The sequence below is a fragment of the Ailuropoda melanoleuca genome, chromosome 6, assembly GCF_002007445.2.
Source record: "Ailuropoda melanoleuca isolate Jingjing chromosome 6, ASM200744v2, whole genome shotgun sequence".
Lineage (NCBI taxonomy): Eukaryota > Metazoa > Chordata > Mammalia > Carnivora > Ursidae > Ailuropoda > Ailuropoda melanoleuca.
The window spans coordinates 130,389,027-130,410,698 of record NC_048223.1 but is presented as its reverse complement, the minus strand read 5'-3'; the positions used below and the strand labels follow the sequence as shown (position 1 = coordinate 130,410,698).

At 54.2% G+C, this 21,672-nt stretch overlaps 1 protein-coding gene across 1 annotated transcript; it reads left to right on the top strand.

The window, feature by feature from the left end:
* Position 1: 1 nt before the first annotated feature.
* Positions 2-6,045, top strand: ZNF696 (zinc finger protein 696; the record flags this gene model as incomplete). The annotated part of the gene is made up of 4 exons (XM_034663644.1): positions 2-34; positions 1,414-1,517; positions 1,988-2,190; positions 4,405-6,045. Coding segments are annotated over 4 exons (1,449 nt in total), but the record flags the coding sequence as incomplete, so codon positions are not given.
* Positions 6,046-21,672: the final 15,627 nt, after the last annotated feature.

Sequence of the window (21,672 nt, the reverse complement as noted above, 5' to 3'; positions counted from 1 at the left end):
ACCGCGGCGCCTCGAGCTAACAGCGGGGCTGCAGGTGAGTGGTGGTCTCCTGCTGCGGGCCGTGCGGGAGCGGGAACCTGGGGCCCAGACGCGGGTACGTGTGCGTATGCGAGTCTCTCTTCGAAAGAGCTGCACGTGCGCCGTGGGGAGTGACAGCCTCAGGTAGTCTCCCCCTGACCAGTGTGACGGCATGGGGGCAGTTCCCCCGACCCCGGTGTGACAGCCCGGGAACAGCCCACCTGTCCGCTGTGACGGCCCCGGGACAGCCCTGCCTCCCACCCAAGCCCGTGTGACGGCTCTGGGGACTCCTGACCAGTGAGATGGCCTTGGGGACAGTCCCCCCCCGACCCTGGTGCCCTGGTGTGACGGCCTCGGGACAACCTCCCCTGGTCATTGTGACGGTCGCCGGGGTCACTTCATTCCCCGCGGCTCGCACACTTTAACCGGCCCTGTTTTTTAGTTGAGATGACGTGGTTTCCAAGGCTTGCTCTTCAACAAGCTGGGGATGCAGTGTCCGTGCAGGTAGCTCTCCTCCAGCACCACGAGTTCGGTGTCAGGGTGGCCCCCCACCGGTGCGACCGCGGTGTGCCTGGAGGCTGTGGGTCGTCCCGCTGCCCGGGCTGATGGATCCCTTGCCCGGAAGGCGTTACCATCCTGAGGAGTAGAAAGTGATCTTTACATCACCTTCCTTAATTGCAAATGGGGTGGGACAAACGAGGAACTTATATTAAAAAGTACACCGGCTACTTGTCAGCGTTCTTTTGTGGGTTACTTGGTGACTTTTACGTTTGTCATGTTTTCTCGTTAACGTATAGTGGTCTTTCTGTATTAAGGATGTGAATCTATGTTATAAGGATACCACTACTCCCCCCAGGTTCTTTTTTTTTTTTTTTTTTTTTCATTTCCTTCTCTTTTACTCTAAATTTCCTTGTGTAGTTAAATCTGTCAGACTTCACCTTTGGTGTTAAGCATAGCAAAATCATTCCTCGATCCAAAACTGCACCACTCAAATAATTTTTTTTATTTTTTTGGTTTCATATTTTTATATTCAAATCTTTATCATTATCAAGAAAAATTTTGGATCCCTAGATGTGTCTCCAGAGATTTGAGGACTGACCAATGATGCTGGGCTTGTTCATCCTGGAGCAAGACCACTGCAGTCAGCTAGCAGGTGCTGCCACCCCCAGCTGTGCTCTCAGCCTGTGGCGGCGGCGGGGCTCAGGAAGGCCAGCATGGTCCAGACAGCATTCCCAGAGGGTACCTTATGGAACACTAGTTACTGGGGTGTCTGTTTAGTCATGACTTTGATTTCTAGCAGCAGACACAGGCCCGTGGAGTCCCCGGGAGTGGCTCTGAGCTCATCCCCACTCTCCCTGTCACTTTCTCCCCTTGTCTTCTTTCTTACTCAAGCAGGTGTTCCCACTCCTGGTGCTTCTGCAAGGCACAGCAAGGAGAGCCCCCAGGCCTGGGTCTCCAGAACACCACGGAGAGGGCTACCCTGATGGACACACACACAGGTGAGGGGTGGACAGCCAGGTGGGGTTAGGGAGGAGGGGACAGCTTAGGGCTCTCAGAGCCCACCTGCCTGGCTACTAGGGGATGTCACTGGGCTCAGGCAGCACTGCCCTGCCCTTTCTTTGCCTAACACGGCTCCCACCCCTACTGCCTGCTGTCCTCACCACTCCCTCTTCCATCCCTTTGCTCTCATGGCCAAACTCTGCACCCCTGTCTCTTTCTCTGCCCCCGCCCCTGCCTGGAGACTCCTGAGAACGAGACTATTAATTCTGGCCCTATTTCTCAGAACCCCGACTAGCCTGGGCTCAGACTAGGTGACCCAGAAGAGTATGAGGAGTGAAAATCTGGCTAGCCTCCCGCCCACTGCCCTCCCAGGCTCCGGGCCCCCCTCTATTCTGAAGATTTAAGGCCGTGCTTCGGGCTGTCGAATTGAGGACTCCCATCCAGCTTACTGTTGTTGCTGTTGCTACAGTGAGAGACAAGCAGTGCTCAGGACAACACCGCCTTCCCCCCAGCACGGACGCACGCACTGCCTCAGGCTCTTCCACCGTCATACTCTGAGCGGCGTGTTCGGCAGCAGGAGCCTGGGTGGAATATGGCCGTGGCTGCTAGAACATACTGCATGCCCCCCACACCTGTACCTGTTCTCCCTTGAAGTCAGAGGACCCGTGTCAGGTGATTCAGCTACTCCAAGTCCACGAACAAACACTCATCCCTTCTTAGGGCCCTGCCATGAAGCCGCCCTTCAAGTCCCGGACTTGCCTCTCCCTCCCTCATCTGACCTTAATCCTGGCCAGATCTGGTCCAGTTGGGGTTCTTCACAGTCCTGCAGTTTTGTACTAAATAATGATTTTAGCAAATGTCAACATACACAGAGTGGTGGAAGAGAAACAGGTCACGACAAAACACACATTTTTTTTTAATTTTTATTTTTTTTAAAGATTTTATTTATTTATTTGACAGAGATAGAGACAGCCAGCGAGAGAGGGAACACAAGCAGGGGGAGTGGGAGAGGAAGAAGCAGGCTCGTAGCGGAGGAGCCTGATGTGGGGCTCGATCCCATAATGCTGGGATCACGCCCTGAGCTGAAGGCAGACGCTTAACCGCTGTGCCACCCAGGCGCCCCTAAAACACACATTTTTAAAGGGACTGAGGGGCACCATCCCTTGGTTGCTGGTCCTGAGCACATGCCATGGGATCTGTGGCCTGCAAGCAGGATGCAGGCGAGCGTGAGACCAGTGGTGGGCCTCATGGGTCTCATGAATGTCAGTTGGGAGACCGGCATCTTTGCCACAGACTGAGTTTCTTGGTTAGAAACCAAGTTCTAGCCTTCTAAACCAAGTCTGCAAGACTTCCCTCCATCAGGGTTTCTCAGCCTTGGCACTGGACATTCTGGGTTGGACGACTCCTCATTGTAAGAGTGTCCTGGGCATTCTAGAATATTCAGCCTCCCGGGCCTCTACCCACAGGATGCCAGTACCACCCTTCCCAGTTGTGACAGCCAAAGATGTTTTCCCACATAGCCAAATGTGCCCAGCCGAGAATAAGGGCTCCATGTTTAGGGCTCCTCAGGGCGCCCTGGGAGCTGATCACTGAGAGGACCCCCCCCCCTCCAAACACACACACACAGGGCTGCCTGCTGGTGCCTGGGTTGGCCTCAGGAAGCAAGCAGTTCACAGGACCCAAAGCCTGACCCACTGGAACTGGAAAGGGTGTATGTGCCCTCCCCCATTTTAATTCTGAATAATTCTTGCTTCAAGACCAGTGCCTATGAGTTGTTTTCTTGAACTCTAAGTCTGCCAGACCACAAGACCAGACTGGGCCTCCCTAGAGGGCTTCCTGTTTCTTAGCCCTGTGCCTGGGGCCTCTCCCCATCTCCAGTTGCTCAATTGGACAGCCCCCTTGTTAGGGAATTGATGGAAAGTGGCTGTGGATGCCTGCCTGCTCTAACCCACCCCAGGGAATACTGGCCTTGTCCCGCCTCCCCCCACCCCGCCACCATACAGGGGCCTTTATCACCCGGGCTGGCTTAGTTCTTGAGAGGTGCTCCAGTACAGCAGGGCAGGGATGGCCCCCTTGGAAAGCTACTCTGGAAGTTGATGGGCTTGCCCTGGGGCTGCCCTCCTACCGAGCCACCTGCAAGGAGGTGTCCTTGTCTCACCTCCCAGGTGCCCCCGTAGGCCCTGTGAACATGGCAAGAACTGCCTGGCATCTGTTTTGCAACCACATCCCTAAAGCCATATGTCTAAATGGCTGTGTGGCTTGTGCCCAGGAGCCAGCAGGGCCGGGGCCACCGGCAGCGTCACCAGTGAGCAGCCAGGCCTGGGAGGCCCCTCAGTCCAGCCAGCTGGCTCTGGTCGCTGGCTGTTGCTTACTCTTGGCACTGATTTCGGTCTGAGGAAGGATTCTCTTGCTTGCCTGGAATAGAGGCCCTTTGCGTTTGGTGGGTTGTGGGGAGGCGTCAAGGACAGAGTTGTCTTGGAGAGTCCAGGGTTGGAGAAGTGAGCTGGGACCAGGACGTGTGCCGCCAGGGCACTCTTACCCGGTGCCTCCCGGTACCTCTGCTGGCTTGCTGCCAGTGTTCTTTGCCTTCCAGGCCGTATAGCAGAACCAGGATCACCCAGAGCCCGGGCTTCTGTCTCCTGCCCTCCTGAGCCTGAGGGTGGAGGCTCAGAATACCCTGGAGTCCCAGCTGAGGGACCGCAGGTGCCAGGCGCTGGGGAGAGCTGGGCAGCAACGGTCTGGGCAGCAGCAGCACTGCTGTGTGCTGCACGCTGGTACCACAGCTCTGCTGTTACCCAGACGGCCAGCCCGTCCAGTCCCGCGCAGCTGTGTGCTGTCAGAACTTCCTTAGGCTTCCGGTCACACGTCTCTGCCTCTCTTTCCCAGCTTCCCCGGCGCAGGCATCGGGCGGTGGCCAGACTTCTGGCTGTGCTGCTTCAGTGGCGGAACGAGGGGCTCGGAGCGCGGAGCCAACACCAAAGCAGGAGGCTTTGGAAGAAGAAGGGGCACACCATGGGGAGAGAGTGCTGGGCCCGTTACAGGGGCCTCCCTGGGCACTGGGGCTTCTGGACAGCTGCGGGAATGAAGAGGCTGGAGACAGGCCCAGAGATGCCCCTCGGGTACCAGTTGTTCCTGAGAAAACTGGAGGGCAGAACAGCCTAGAGAGCAGTGTGTCCCAGTTGGATGCCACCCTGAATGCTCGCTCTGCCGCGGGCGGAAGAGGCCCCCGAAAAGGGCGGCCTTATCAGTGTGGCACCTGTGACCGGAGCTTCAAATGCTATTCGGACGTGGCGAAGCATCAGAGCATTCACTCCGGGGAGAAGCCGTATGCGTGCAGCGACTGCGGGAAGGCTTTCATCCACAGCTCGCACGTGGTCCGGCACCAGCGCACCCACCACGGGGAGAAGCCCTACGTCTGCAAGGAGTGCGGGAGAGCCTTCAGCCAGAGCTTCAACCTTGTCAGGCACCAGCGAATTCACACGGGAGAGAAGCCGTACGGATGTGCTGAGTGTGGCAAGTCCTTCGGTCAGCGGTCAGACGCCGCCAAGCACCAGAGGACACACACGGGCGAGAGGCCGTACGTGTGCAGCGAGTGCGGGAAGGCCTTCCTCCACAGCTCCAATGTGGCCCGGCATCAGCGCACCCACCACGGGGAGAGCCCCTACGAATGTCAAGAGTGCGGCCAGGCCTTCAGCCAGAGCTCCAACCTCCTCCAGCACCGGCGAGTACACACAGGCGAGAAGCCATATGCCTGTCCAGAGTGCGGCCGGGCCTTCAGTCGCAGCTCCTTCCTCAGTGAACACCGGCGCATCCACACTGGGGAGAAGCCCTATGCGTGCGGGGAGTGCGGCCGAGCCTTCAGGGCCCTGTCGGGCTTCTTCCGGCACCGGCGGGTCCATACCGGGGAAAAGCCTTTCCGCTGCACCGAGTGCGGCCGCGCCTTCCGCCTGAGCTCACACCTGATCCAGCACCAGCACATCCATGGCGCAGACTGAGCCTCCCGTGGGTGAACAGACCTGGACGTGGTGGGCGCAGTGCCCGTGAAACTCTGGCTGCACCTGCAGGGCCACGTACTTCATCCCACCTGCGTGAGGAGGGTGAGGGAGCTGCCGGTGCTTTAAGTTCTTGCCCATGGGGAAACCCCGGTGTGTCTGCTGCTCCCCTGCCCACCAGTCAGAAGAGAAGGAGGAGTCTGAGGGAAGGCTGGCTTTATGGTGGAGATCTGATGAGGACATGTGTGTCCACTGAAACTAATTTCACATTCGTGACATTTTGCTGACCTATAATTCACATATGGTGAAGTGCACAGATCCTAAGGGCTGGGTTTTATGAGATTTGACAAATATAACCTGTTTTGACCTTTAGAACCACCATGCTATCAAGATAATAAACTATCTCCATCACCTCCTTCAAGCCAAACCCCTTAGCCTCAGAGGCAACCAGTGATCTCGTTTCTGTCACTGGAGTTTTGCTCATTCTAGAACTTTATGCAAATAGACTGATTTAACATATACTTTTTATGTCTGACTTCTTTCCTTCTGCTTAATGTTTTTGAGATTTATCTATCAGTCGTACTTTGTTTTGGGTTTTTGTCGTTGTTGTTGTTTTCTTAGTTCCATAGCACTTTTTCAAAGGCAGGAGTCACTTTCCATTTTGTATCAAAGCTCTGTGTTTGTTTGTGTCTCTCCATCAAAGTAGGAGCTCCTGGAGCCAGAATTGTTTTAACACAGCCCTCCATACAGAGTATGGCCAAGCGGAATATACTCCACCGAAGAGTGTGAAATATGTAGGGAGTGTGTGACAGATGGCTTACAGAGGAGACCACAGGCTCGGCCATAGGAGGAGAGAACACAGATCTGCTGTGTTTTCACACCATTTCAGAGTATGCAGCTTGCAGAACTCTGCTCAGCCTCATAACAGCAGTACAAGAAAAGGAAGTTTAAGATATTTGTACTTTCTTTTTTTTAATTTAAGTTTTACTTAGTTAACATACAGTGCAGTATTGGTTTCTGGAGTAGAATTCAGTGATTCAAGATATTTGTACTTTCGGGGCGCCTGGCTGGCTCGGTTGAGCGTCTGACTCTTGATGGGGCTCAGGTCATAATCTCAGGGTCATGAGATTGAGCCCGTGTTGGGCTCCGTGCTTAGCATGGAGTCTGCTTGGGATTCTCTCCCTCTGCCCCCTGCCCCACTAGGGTGCTCTGTCAAACGAACAAAAAGTACTTTCAACAACTGTTTCCGAAGCACTTGCTTGTCCAGGCTCCCTGCCACTGTTCTGGGAGACAAACCAGCATGACATGAGCAATCAGGGACTTTACAGGTTAGAGAGCGAGACAGACAAGGAAAGTCATCTGTGTAGTGCCCAATAAAAAGCCCAGTAACAGAAGTACCTCCAAGGAACTAAGCCCAGGAGAGAGGTGCACACAGATGATCAGGGCGGGGAAAGAAACTGGGAGGAGCTCCCAGGAGTGGGGGTTCCTGAGCTGGTTCTTCAAAAGTTTTAATCAACAGATGGGCTAAATGTTGTGTACAAAGCAGGGGCCAGGGTGCACGAGGGAGCGTGAAAGGGGATGAGAAATGTGCTCACTCATGGAACCTTGGAATCTGCAGTCAGAGAAGGCAGACAGTAAAATTTAAGTGAATTCACTATTCATAACTCAACATTTTACATCACACCATGGCAGCACCATGGATACAGATACGTGTTATTTGCCAGGTAGGAATGGCGAAGTATCTTTGTTGCATGTCCTAGAACTCTGCCATAATGAACTGAGTGAGGTCATCTTGTTGGAAGTTTACTGTGATGACTAAGATAAATCTGAGCAGGCCCCTGGCCCTGAGTCCTAGGGTCCGTTCATGATCCAGATCTGTCCTGGTCAGGCTCTGCTTTGATGCCATTTCGTGGTTACTAGCCTAACGCTGATTGTGAGTTATTTTGGGTCCTGTAACTGGCTGGGACCTCCAAAATAGCAGTACCAGTCTAGGGCTCTTGTGGGCACCTATTTCTTTGCAAATGTGAGCCTGTAGGATACAGTTGCCCTCAGAGTGGATTCAGTGGCACCACAGCTACTGGGCTGCTGACTCTCGGGCCAGCGGTGAGGTGGAAAACTGAGCCCGGGCTTCCCATGCTGAGCCCAGATCCTCAGATAGGCTGAAGGGGCCCAGGCTCATGGTCCCTCTCAGATACCAGTAGAAGCCAAAGCAGTCACTCTTGAGAGGAAAGCTTCCGCTGCTTAGACCTGTAGTATTGCTGTTTACGAGGTCAAGCAATGAGCTTAGAGATCACCAACCACACTGAGGGTCTCACTGAATGGGGGTCAACAAAAACACCAAACAGTAGTCATAAACCTCAAAGAACTGCAGATAATGAAACTGCCAGACAATGCAGGCAAGGGAATGGTTATGTATGAAGTATGCACAGAAATAAAGAGGACAATCACAGCAAGGAGAAAGCAATAAAGGACTATCAGGCATGGACAGGCAGGGTTTTTAAAGAACTTTTATAAATGAACTATATAATTGTTGAAATAGAACTCAGTGGATAGGTTAAATAGCAGATTAGACACTGCTGAAGAGAGCATTAGTGTAGTGGAAGATGCATCCAAGGAAATCGGATACCACAGAGACAAGATGAAAAATCTACAGGAAATGTGAAAGGATTTATAAACCAGAATAAGAAGGTCTGGCATGGACCTGATAGAAGCCCCAGGAGAAGAGAGAGTGAAGGGGAGGACACCCAGTGAGGCCCCGCAATGACACGCCCCACGATTACACAAATTCCAACTTTTCAGCAGCTGGCTGCCACAGCCCACCCAGTCCTTATTCTCTAGGCAGTCTCAAGCTCCGTATTGTGCAGGGTTCAGAGTGGAGGTGAAGGTGAAGTCAGGCAGGGAGACAGCAGCCAGCCCCACCTGGGGAAGCTGAGTGTATGCATCCCCCATTTTAACTGGCCCAGTCTCCCCATAATCAGGCCAACAAAATAATCAATGAAAGAAGAGGACACTGAACTTGTTACCAATACACTGGCAGTTCCAGCCATCCTCAAGACCCAGAACCATCACATTCAACATGTAAGCCACAAAGGACAACTGTTAACAAGTCGTGCCGATTGACAGCTGAGACTGCGTGTGTGGGGGGGGGGCCTGGCATTAGTGCAGGCTCATTTCACTCTTCAGAAGGATGAGATTTTGCACTTTACAGGACTGGATTTTTTTGGACCCCTCCATTTATGGTGTTCCTAAAAGCTTTTCTTTATTTAATAAAAAAAAACCATTAATTCACAAGCTGGGAGGCATAATGTATATGAAGCCGCATAAGTAAAGAGAATTCACACCTAGACACAACACAGTAAAAGCACAGACCAGCAAGCGAGGTCTTTACATCTGAGAGAAAGGCTTGATCACCCACAAAAAAGAGCCACCGTCACACCTATCAGCAGACTTCTCAAAGCAACCAGGTGGCAGTTGGCTTAGCCTCTTCGATGTGCTGGGAGGAAACACCTGTCAACCTAGAATTGCATTTCCAGCAAAATTATTTTTCATAAAGAAGTTGTACACATTTATAGATATATAAAATATAAGATCATTTATCACTGAGGAGCTTTCACTGAAACAACCTCTGAAGTTTATACTGCAAAGAGGAGGAAAATGATCACAGAATGATGGTCTTAGATATGACCTGGAGTGGTGAGCAAACAAAATGACCAATATGAGTGAGGTCCCAACACTGTCCGTATAAAAGAAGAATGTCGACTGAAGTTCCAGACGACAGCATGTCTGCTAGACGGGGGTGTAGATGGTCTACGACTGAAGTTCCAGACGATAGCATGTCTGCTAGACGGGGTTGTAGATGATCTACGGCTGAAGTTCCAGACGATAGCATGTCTGCTAGACGGGGGTGTAGATGGTCTACGACTGAAGTTCCAGACGATAGCATGTCTGCTAGACGGGGGTGTAGATGATCTACGATCCTCCTACAGCTGGGAAGGGGCATAAGACTCTGTAAGTGTAGACTTCGATGAATACGTGTAGTATAATTTAATATTAACTAGTAAATATGAACTGTATATATTTCCAGTCTGATAGAAAAAATGCAATGATTTAAAGTGAACAACTACTGTCAGAAACATAAGTTGGAAAAGAGAAAGATAAGAAAAGGACTGGGCAGATAATCACAGAGCAAGATGGTAGAACAGGTCCATAATCACAGTAGGTCTAACTGGAGGAAACTTCCAGTTAAAAAATTAAGATGGGGGGGCACCTGGGTGGCACAGAGGTTAAGCGTCTGCCTTCGGCTCAGGGCGTGATCCCGGCGTTATGGGATCGAGCCCCACATCAGGCTCCTCCGCTGTGAGCCTGCTTCTTCCTCTCCCACTCCCCCTGCTTGTGTTCCCTCTCTCGCTGGCTGTCTCTACCTCTGTCAAATAAATAAATAAAATCTTAAAAAAAAATTAAGATGGGTAAGAGGGGTCTGTTACTCAGAACCACAACATAGATGAAGACAGAGATAGATAGAGGCGAGAGCCCGCCACGGGGGCGTCACAGGGGCTAGCGAGCTGTCCCAGAGACAGGACAGGGGCTGATGTGCTCTACAGACCCCAAAGCCAGTGCTCAAGGGCTCGAGCGCCAGTGAGCCTCGCCGGTGCCCACAGGACTCCTGGCCACCTTCTTCACCCCTACATGGTGGGAAGCCGGTCATCACCAGGCATCTGAAGAATGTTTCTGATGTGCAAGTGAGCAATCAAAGCAAAGGAAAAAGAGATGGTGCAGGAAATGCAGAAACGGTGAACAAAATGATGACTAGTGTCCTGAGATCGGAAAGGAACTGCGTCCATTAAAAAAGAATAAATAGTATTCTAATTCTTTTTAAAGATTTTATTTTATTTTATTTATTTTTTTTTTTTTTTTAAAGATTTTCTTTTTATTTATTTGACAGAGATAGAGACAGCCAGCGAGAGAGGGAACACAAGCAGGGGGAGTGGGAGAGGAAGAAGCAGGCTCACAGCGGGAGCCTGATGTGGGGCTCGATCCCATAACGCTGGGATCACGCCCTGAGCTGAAGGCAGACGCTCAACCACTGTGCCACCCAGGCGCCCCTTAAAGATTTTATTTATTCTTCAGAGAGAGCGAGAGCGCAGCAGGGGGAGCGGCAGAGGGAGAGGGAGAAGCACGCTCCCCACCGAGCAGGGAACCGGATGTGGTACTCGATCCCAGGACCCTGATCATGACCTGAGCTGAAGGCAGACGCTTAACCCACTGAGCCACCCAGGCGTCCCTAACAAATAGTATCTTAAAAGGAAAAATTAAAAACAATCCTTAGAAGTTAAATGTGATAGCCAAAATTAAAAACAAATTAGCAAGTCAGCTGAGAGGTGAAGCGAAGAAATCTTTGTCAAAAAGGAAAAGGCGAAGAGGTGGGTGAGGAGGCAGACAGAGGAGGACCAGCAGGAATTCCAGGAAAAACCAGAACTAGCTGGGAGTGGGGTGGCCGGAGACCTCTTCTGAGTTTCCCCAGGACCGACAGACACATGTCACCGCAGTGGAAGCACCCGCCAGCTCCCCCGGTGACAGCGCGCACGACACGGTGTGGCACCGGCGCCCGCGTGGCGGACCGCACAAGGGATGAGGAAGCTCAGGGGAAACTCCTTCCCAGCCGTGTCACAGACAGAAGACAGCGAGCGGAGCGGGCCTTTAGCAATTACATGAGAAAATAATTTGCAGCCTAAAAGTTGACACGTAGTCGAATCATCCAGCGTGACGGTAGGTAGGACAGCATTTTCAGATGCGCAAATTCAACAAAACTGTTTCCTGACTTTTGTGAAAGTGTCCTTCACGAGACACTAAGCGGAGGTCTCCAAAACAAGGGCGTAGCTGAGACAGAGGACTAAGAAGGCTCCAGTAGACAGGGGTCCACACCAGCGCAGCCAAGGCCCGCCCAGGCTGGGCAGACGACTGTCCGGGGAGGAACGGCAGAGCTCCGCGGCCAGTCTGGTTTCCCACAGCGCACCCTGCAGGCACAATCATTTACTACCCTTCCACATGCGAAATACGCTTGCCCCGTTTAAGGCTCCCAGAGTCTCGTCCCGCTGCCACAGCCGGCAAGAAGGGGGAGCAACGCCTTTTCGTCAGGTCGGAAAGTGGAGGAGATGCCTCTGGAGCCAGAGACCTAGCAACGAAAAACAAAAATTACCCCGCCCCCCACAATGGAATTTTAAGACCCCTCCCATCCCAGGGCCCCCTAGAGCTGAAGAGCCTGGAAGGAGGAGCCGTGGCCAGGCACTAGGCAGCCCCCCCCCAGCGGACAGGCTCGGGCAGGCCGTCGGGGCCCTGCTGTCCTGTCTGTTCCGGGAAGGAGGTGCAGCACGTCTGTGGGGCCCTTGCCCAGGGCGGGGACAGAGTGTGGGCGTGGGGGTGACACACAGGTCTCTCACGGGACGATTAGACTCTTCCCTGAGTCAGGGCTTGGGGTCCATCCTCTTTAGGGCCCCTCTGCCAGTGCCGGCACCCCGCACAGCCTTCGCAGTTTCCATAGCGGGCACAGGTGCGAACACGGCTCCTGGCCAGGCAGCCAAGTGGCCACTGCCTCCCGTCCGTCCCTCTGTGAAGACAGCCTGAGGGGCAGCTCAAGACTCACCAGCTGAAGGGGCGCGTGGGTGGCCCAGCTGTTAAGCGTCTGCCTTCGGCTCAGGTCATGATCCAGGAGTCCTGGGATCAAGCCCCACATCAGGTTCCTCCTCTGGGAGCCTGCTTCTTCCTCTCCCACTCCCCTTGCTTGTGTTCCCTCTCTCGCTGGCTGTCTCTATCTCTGTCAAATAAATAAATAAAATCTTAAAAAAAAAAAAAAGACTCACCAGCTGGTGGAGGGGACACACTTCGAAAGATGGGCCACGGGTGTTGGCCACCTTCTGTATAACGGCAACAAACACACAAACATTTCATTGTACAAAATCCCCAATATTGCTTTAATAGTGAAAAAACCGCAAAGTAAGTTGAAATAGGGCAGAGACGTGCACTCAGAATTCAAGGTCTTCTCTTGCCGGGTCAGAAGCCCATGCAAACTTCTCCCTCTGCACCTCGTAGATCTTCCCACAGACAGCCGAGCCTTTCAGATCTGCAGAGAAGACCAGGGTTCTCGGGAAGTGCCCAGGACACAGGTCAGGCCACCAGGGCCACCAGGACCGGCTCCTCCTGTCCCTCAGCACAGCCACCCCGCCAGGGCTGCAGAAGGACCTGCCGGGGCCGGCTTCCCTTGTGCAGCCCAGGCGGCCACCATGTGGGGCTCACAGGAGACCCGGTCAAGCTCACACTGAGCGAGTGGGCTGAGTGCCTCCTGGCTGGGGCGATGCAGGCAGCCTGACGCTCAGGGCCACCATATCTAACTGGGCTCTGTGTCCCAGAGCTCTCGGGATGGAGGACACATGACAGGGAACTTGGCATCAGACGCATGCCAGTCAGGGGGGTGACCATCCTAGGAAGGACCCATGCTGACCACAGGGGCACAGGGGGCCAAGCTGGGGCCCATGAAGCAGGTGACACTGATCTGGGGGTCCAGGCAGCTGAGCCTGGGTGTGGCCAGGGCCCCAGACTTGCTCTCCGCCCTATCTGTAGCCTGCACGCTCAGTCTCATGGCCGCTCCAGCAGCTTCTCCAGCCGTCTGGCAAAAATGGGGGGGCCACACATCCTGAACGGGCCCCCAGCCTGCCCACTGCCCAGAGAAGAGAGGGGAAGCCCCAGGGGGCAGGGACCCTGCCTGCGCCACCGAAGAGCCCTCAGAGGATGGGGGCAGTCATCGTGGCCCAGACTTCCCAGAGAGGGACAGTGTGTAGGTCTGACACGTGACAGGCAAAGGGCTCAGCCAGAGAGGAAGGGAGCAGACAGAGGAGCCTTCCCGTGCCCGAGCAGATGCTCAGCCCTGTTCCACCGCGTCTGGTTTTGGTTTTGTTTTGGTGGACAGCAAAGCAAGGTTCGTTGAGCAACAGTACAGGGATATACAGCTCCCGAAGGGGGAGGGGACCGAGAGGTTGCCCTCTGTTCACCTTTTAAAAGAAATCAAATGTATCCAAACCGAGGCCTCCTTTCCCGGCTCCACAGGCCTTGGTGACGCTGGACAGGCTGAGGCCCTGGGATGGCATGGGGCAGACGACAGCAGCGCACATGGGCCCCGGCGCCAGGCCTCCTCCAGGAGCTCACGCTCCGCCTCCGCCCGGACACGGGTACGAGTGGACGTGCTGCCGCAAGGCCCAGAGCAGCCCGAGAGCCGCCACAGCAGTGCGCCCAGAAAGGCGGCAAGTATCCCGAGCGGTCAAGAGGCGTGAGCTCCACGTCCAGGGGCCGCTCGAGAACGACTGCAGTGAACACTCCAGGGGCCTGAGGGCAGAGGGAGGACAGAAGGCGCTGGGCCGCTGCTTACGTGGAGCAGAGGGAGGGGAATGGGGGGGGCGGGGGGGCACACACCAGAAGCTTCCCAGCAGCGACCTCTGGGGATCCGGAGATTGGGGGGCGGGTGTGCAGGCTTGATCTTCACCGAATAGGAACATTTGTTGATCTAATTGCTTGACATTCCTCACACAGGCACCCCACTACTAAAAACTCCCCTCTGGGGCCCCCAGAGGGCTCCGTCAGTTAGGCTCCAACTCTCGGTTCCAGCTCAGGTCGTGATCTCAGGGGTATGAGATCAAGCCCCGCATGGGGCTCCACGCTCAGTGGGGAATCTGCTTCACATTCTCTCCCTCTGCCCCCCCAAAATAAATAAACCTTGGGGAATAAAAAACCACTCTTTTCTGCACCTGTGGACACCCGTCAAGGTGATGCGGACATTTGTCACAGTGAGGAAGTCTCCAAGCCCACAGCTGCGGCAACGAAGAATTAGGGCCCTCCCCAGTGCAGAAGCAGGAAGGGTGAGGCGGGAGGACGGGGCGACCGTGCCAGCAAGTTAGGTGACCCAGGTGACATGGACAAGCACCCTGACTCAGGAAAATGGAAAATCTGGATAGGCCTGTAACAAGTAAGGAACATAAACCAGTAACTTCAAAACTTCCCACAAGAAAAGCCCAGGCCCAAAGGACCTCACTGGACAATCGCACCAAACGCTTAAAGAAGAATGAACAATTCTTCACAAGTTTTCACAAAACAGAAAAGGAGGAAACACTTCCCAACTCTGAGAGCAGCATTATCCTGATATTACAACCAAAGGCATCACAAGAAAACCATAGGCTGGCCTCCACTGTAAACACAGAAGCTGAAATCTCCCACACGGCACTAGTAAAACAATCCCACAATATGCAGAGACCCGGGGACGCAAGGGTGGCCCAGCCGACGATTAACGGAACACACCCTATCAACAGGAAAAAGAAGCATACAATCATCTCAAGAGACGCAGAAAAAGCACAGAGTGTGTGCTGAACACCTGCTTTCCTTCTGGGCGTCCAGAAGGTGGGTGTGTGCCAGACAGCGCCATTGTGCCCAGCCCCGTGATCGCCCCGCCCCGAGTCTCCAGGGAGCGTCCTGGGGACAGCATTCCACGCAGGTTGTCACACATCGCTGGGGAGGGGGATTCAGCACGTCCTGTACGGCTCCGCAAGCCCATGCATCTTTTCCCTTCACTGATTTTGCTCTGTACCCTTTCGCTGTACAAAGTCAGAGCTGTGATTCTGTGCCAAGTCTGGGGCCCCACAGAATCACCAAACTTAGAGGTGGTCCTGGGGCCCTTTGACGGGGTTGCTGTAAGAGCGGGATTCCCCAGCACTCAGACTCACCGGCTAGTGGCCAGAGCGTTATTCTGAAAAGGAAGGATATGGGGTGGGGCGTGACACCACGTTGGTGCCGGGGGTGGAGGCGGGCATGGAGTCGTCCATGGTGTGAAAGACCAGCGGAAGTGCTGTCTGTTGTGAGGGGCAAGAGTTACCTGGGGGATCTGGAAATGGTAGATCCAATCCCAAGAGAGTGGGCTTAGATCCTCGCACTGCTTTTGGCCACACCGCCTCACGGGACGGAGAAGCGCAGCACAGGGGATGCTTTGGGCTTCTCTTCTCCAGGTGGGAGAAGCAGTTCCCCAAATTCCCAAGAGAGAGCTTTGGATGGGTCAAAAATGCGAAAAGTTTGCATTGCTCTCCCCTCCAAGTGGGAGAAAAGATTGTCAGAGCAGTTCCCGGGCCTGGACCAAAGCGGCAGATTCGGCAGCTGACCCGCACCCCCCACCTCCTGTTCCAGCTGGATCTTCCCAGAAGCCGGAACGTTAGCTCTGGGAGGACTATAACTGTCGGGGCTGAGAGTAAACTTGCAGCAAGAAAACACGGAGTTTTTGAAATTATTTATTTTGTGTCTACTGCATCCACGTGTATAATAAAAAAATGGAATCAAAATGTTAAATGCTTATAATTCCATAAATGCTAGAGGGATCGTCCCAGTCAGAAAAAGCGCCAGGAAAACGCATCGGTGGGACAACGCGGCCTTGCTCTGTGCAGCCCGCGGGGAGGTCAGAATTTACACTGAGTCCTGGAAACACCAGAGTCCCTTAGTGATGGCTTTTTACCGTGATGTCACCTACCGGAGTCGCTGGGGAAGCAGGCCCTGCCCCCGGATAGAGACGTGCTCTGGAGTCGGACAAGCGGCCAGAGCCACTGCTCGTGAGCCCTCGGTGGGACTCTGAGCCAGTGGGGTTCTGACCTCCACATAGAGGCGCTGGTCAGGGCCAGGAATGCTGTGCGGCTGCGGAAGGAAAGCCGCGGGTCTGTGTGGAACCCTGAAGACACGGATCCTGGACCAGGCCCTGAGCAGAGAGCAGATGCGTCCGCTGTGGGGTGTCTGCTCAGCAGAGCAGGGCTGATGGAGGCCCTGGCGGGCCCAGACCCAGGACGCTGCAGCTTTAGGACAGCCCCGCCAGGGGTGCTACACTGCACGACGTCAGGGCTGCCGGCTGGACCAGTGAGTGTGCCTGCAGGTGCCCACGGGGAAAGGCCGCATTCCAGAGGGGCCGACAGAAACCAAGTGTGTGTGTGTGACACTGAGTGCACTCCTGCGTGAGCCTTGCACGTCTGCAGGTGGGCGCATCACCCCCTCCCCTGTGGGCGCACTCGTGGCTCAGCCCTGGACCTGACACTTCCCAGGTCAGCACCGTCTGCAGGGGTGGAGGGAGCACCGGCCTCTGTGTCTCTGCGGCGCTCAGGGGGCGGGTGACTGTCAAGCTGTCTCCGCCGCTCGCTGGGTCTTCAGAAGAAAAGAGACCCACACACTTAGACATAAAGCCATTCAGAGCTTCGTGGAGATTCGGCCCTCCGTCCTGCCCCATCCCTGGAAATGTCTGGGGAAATTCTTTCGTCCCCAGGGCACAAAACCCAGACGAAAGGTCTGAGGGAGAAAGAGGACACGTGAAGTGTGAGGTCATGATGACTGAATGTGAGCTCCAAATCTGTAACAATGAAGAAAACCCTGAGATCCGGCCGTGGGAGGGGGCGGGGGGTGTGGAGTGAGCTCTGCAACCACAGGGTCACACCGGAGTTACCTGCGCTGGCCTGTGACCCCGGCGCTCCAGGAGAGGCCTCTGAAGTTCACACCTGGCCTCTCCGAGCTTCGTGCCTTTTCCCTTTCCCCGGAACCAACCTTAGCGGTGCCAGGTCCTGGGGGGCCTCCTAGTGAATCACTGAACCGGGGTGGTTTTGGGGACCCCAGCAGAGCTAGCAGTGAACAACCCAAAAAATGAAATCAAGAAAATTCCATTTACAACAGCAGCAAAAAATAAAACACAAATAAATCTAACCCCAAAAAGGTACAAAACTTGTACTCCAAAACTTTGTTGAAAGAAATTAAAGAAGAAACAGAAGGCTTGACTTTGTTGAGAAGGCAATGCTTCCCCAATTGGTCTACAGACTCAGTGCGATCCCGGTCAGAATCCTGGCTAGCAGAACCCTCAAATTCGGGTCAAATTTCAAGGGACCCTGAAGAGCCACAAGAACCCTTAAAGAGAAAAGCAAAGCTGGAGAACTCACACTTCCCGATTCTGAAACTTGCAAGAATCAAGACTGAGCAGCACTGGCACAAGGACAGACACACAGATAAACACAAGCGGAACGGGGGTCTAGAAGTAGCCCAGCCACCTGCAGCCACGGGGCCTTCGACGGCGGCCACGGCCCTCCATGGGGAGAGGAGGGCTTTCCAGCAAATGGGGTGGGACAGCTGCATGTCCACATGCCGAAGAAGGAGGCTGGACCCCTACCTCACACCACATACACACACACAGACACACAAGCACAGAAAAGATGCCCATTAGCCGTTGGGGAAACGCAAATCAAGCCCACAGTGAAATACCGCCTCACGCCCATTAGGCTAGCGCTCCTCGTTCTCTCCAGCACTTCACTCACTGCCCCCCGGCCCCTGCTTTTTTCTTTACATGTAGCAGGTGAACCAACTGCGCTGAGAGGCAGGGATGGACGAGGCACGAGGGGGGGTTGTGTGGCCACAAGGCTGACACCGTCGGGAAAGGGGTGCTGAGCAGAGGCGCCCAGGATGCCCCAGGCCACAGCCAGGAGCAGCGGGCCCTGCAGGGAAGGCAGGGCGACCATGCCTGGGGTCCCTCAGGCCACTCAGTGGAGACCCCGGACCTTTTCCTGACAGTCCCCTTGGGCCAGCAGGCTCCACCCCTTCCCTGGCCACTGGCCACTGGGGCATCCTTCCCCCAACCAAGCAGCTGTGAGCCAGTGCAACCAGGGCATCTTCTCCATCTGACAAGTGGGGACGCGCTCAGCTCTCGTCTGCGCCCACAGCTGCTCCCGCAGAGTGAGGCTGGCCTGGTGCGTACACAGCCCTTTGGTGGCCAGGCCGTCCATCAAGTGCTGAGGGCGCTTGGTCAGGCTGACTGTCTGAACACCAGCTGAAGGGAAGCAAACATGTGTCCCCAGAGTGCAGTGACCAGCAACCCGGGGACAGACCCGGGGACAGACCGACTGGTGTCACGCTGAAGAAGGCCCAGGAAGAGGCCTGGGGATGCTCCTTCTCGGGCGGAGGCCATGGCTACACGTACACATATGGAAGATCTGAGCTGTCCGCCAAGGCGAGCGCGGACTCACGCAGAACTCAGTGTTCATCATGAAAAAGTAGCACCTTATCTTCAAAGACCTTCCCACCGAGCGTTGCTGTCTCCTGGGGCCGGCAAAGGCCCTCCCGGCCTCCCGCACGCCCTCCCTGCAGCCACGCGGTCCTCACGGGTGCACGAGGCACGGTCCGGGCAGCTCTGGCTCCATACCCTGTGCCCGCCTCTCCGGCGCTCCTGGACACAAGTGACCAGACAGGGAAATGTCTGCAGAGCACTCGACCACATGGGGTGGCCTCTGAGGGCCCGACAGGGCCAGGCTGGCAGCAACCAGCCGACGGCAGCTCAGCCCTGGCGTGGCGTGTCCGAGCCGGAGGCCACAGCCGCCTGCGGCACCTACTTGCACCAGTCGCTGGACACTTATTTTGGAAACTTTTTTTTTTTTTTAAGATTTTAAAAATTTATGTGAGAGAGAGAGAGAGCACGAGCAGGGGAGGGGCAGAGGGAGAAGGAGCAGCAGACTCCCTGCTGAGCTGGGAGCCTGACTGACCTGGACTCCATCCCAAGACCTTGAGGTCATGACCTGAGCCACTTCGCACGACAGCTTCTTTTGTTGCATATTCATGACCCGGTGATTTCCCATAAAATGTGGCAGTCCCCCCAGCAGCTCACCTCAGGGGGCCCATGCGGCGTCCACCCTGAGAGCACAGAGGACACCCAGGCTCGTGGTCAGGAAGCCCCCCTGCACGCTCCCAACAGCCCTCACCCCTGCTACTAGTTCTCCAGCTCCCACTGACACCTGGCGGCTGGAAGCCTGGCACACAGCGGTGTGGCTGCAGGGGCTGGATCCCAGCAACCAGGCACCCACGCGGGGGATGGGGGGGTCACCACTCCAGGGTGAGCCATGCCGTCGCTGGCTGGACGTACACTAGACATGACCTAGTGCCAGCTGTGTTTACGGTTTGCACAGACTCTCCCGTCCTTCTAAAACCAGGAAGTGCCTTCTAGCTCAGGCCCCCGTTCCGTCACCAGAATCCTGAGGCCACTGTGTTTTCAAGTTCAGACTACGCAGGTTTATAAACAACAGTGTAGCAGGTAAAAGCTGCAGGATCTCTATACGGATGCAGAAAAGGCACCTGACAAAATCCAACACCTCTCACGATAAAACAAACACACTCAACACACACAAGAGCACATATGTGGGGATGACATGAAAGGCATCCGAACTGGAGAGGGAGAAGCAAACGGCCTCTCTTTGCAGACGGCATGATTGTGCAGCTCGAAAACCCCAGAACATCTACAGGATATCCAGAGCTAATGAGAGAACGCAACGCGGCTGCGGGTCCAATGTCAACACGAAGTCGGTTTGTCTCTTGACACCTACAACAAACAACCTGAGAAGAAAGTCGGGAGCCAACTCCATTTGCAAAACCACTAAAAAGGAAAATATCTAGGAATGAATTCAGCCAAGTGGAAGACTCGCACACTGACAGCAACAAAACGCAGCTGCAAGAAATTAAAGAAGGCTACATAAATGGAAATTCATCCCACATTTCTGCAGTGGGAGACTTCATCACGCTAAGATGGCCATATTCCCCAAAGTGACCTGCAGATATAACCCAGTCCCCACCCAGATCCCCAAATCTTTGCAGAAATGGACAACCCAATTCTAAAATTCTCACAAAAATACAAGATACGCAGGATAGCCGAAAGAGTCTTCAAAGAGAAAAACAAAGTTGGAGGAACCCCACATTCCAATTAAAAAACGCATCGTAAAGCTTTAGCCACGGAGACGGCATGGTGCTGGCGCCAGGATGCACGCGTACAGATGGACGGAGCGAAGCTCACCGTCCAGAAATAAACTCACGCAGTTACAGTGGGCTGACTTCCCACGAGCGCGGTGGGGCCACTCCACAGGGAAAAGGCATCTTCCACACGTGCTACTGGACTGTCTGTGTGGAGAAAGAAGCAGCACGCCCCTCATAAAACTTACTCAAAAGGGATCAACGTCCTAAATCGAAAACAATAACACTCGCAAAAGAAAATGCAGCTGCACATCTTCATGAACAGTTTTCAAATATGGCATCGAAAGTATGAGCAACCAAAGACCCAACAGCTAAATTAGACTCGTCAAAACGTAAAAACTTGGTGCTTCACAGAATACCATCAAGAAAACGAGAAAACAACCCATAGGAAGGGAGAAAATCTTTGCAAATCATATATCTGGCATGAATCCAGTGTCCAGAACCTTTAAAATACTATTCCGCCTCAACAATGACGACAAATAACCTAATTAAAAATGGGCAAAGACCCTGAACAGGCATTTCTCCGAAGAAGATGAACACATGGCCAGCAAGCACATGCAAAGATCAACATCTCGGGGGCGCCTGTCAGGCTCAGTGGGTTAAGTAACCAACTCTTGATTTCAGCTCAGGTCAAGATCTCAGTGGTAAGATGTGGCCCGGCTTCGGGCTCTGTGCTGAGCGTGGAGCCTGCCATGGATTCTCTCTCCCTCTGCCTCCCTTCCCCCCCCATCCCCAGTCGCTCGCAAGCACGCTCCCTAAAAAATAAATAAATCTTTAGCAAGTCACTAAACTTCTCCGTACCCTGGACTGCTCATCTGAGAGACGCTAACAGCACCCACCTCACCAAGGACAGGCCAGAAGCCGTGCAGCCACAGAACACACGCATGCACACTGACGGCCCACTGTACCCACAAAACCCACATTTGGGGCACCTGGGTGGCTCAGTCGGTTGAGGGTCTGATTTTTGGTTTCTGCTCAGGTTATGATCTCAGGGTTGGGGGGATCAAGTCTTGCCAGGCTCCATGCTCAGTGCAGAGTCGACTTCAGACTTTATCTCTTCCTCTCCCCCTCCCCTTCTCTCTAAAATAAATAAATCTTAAAAAAAAAAAAAAAAAACAACTAACACCCACATTTCAAAAGCTGCCCTTGCACCAGAACCTTCTGGAGTTATCCCCCAGGCCTCCCCACAGCCCTACAGCGGGCAGGTAGGACTCCCTGTACTGAATGCACCCAGCCCTCCGCGCCCACACACTGGAGGTGGGGGGCTAGACGGCAGGGAGGGGGCGACACCCCCCCAGCTATCTCCCCCCGCCTTGCCCCTTCCCAA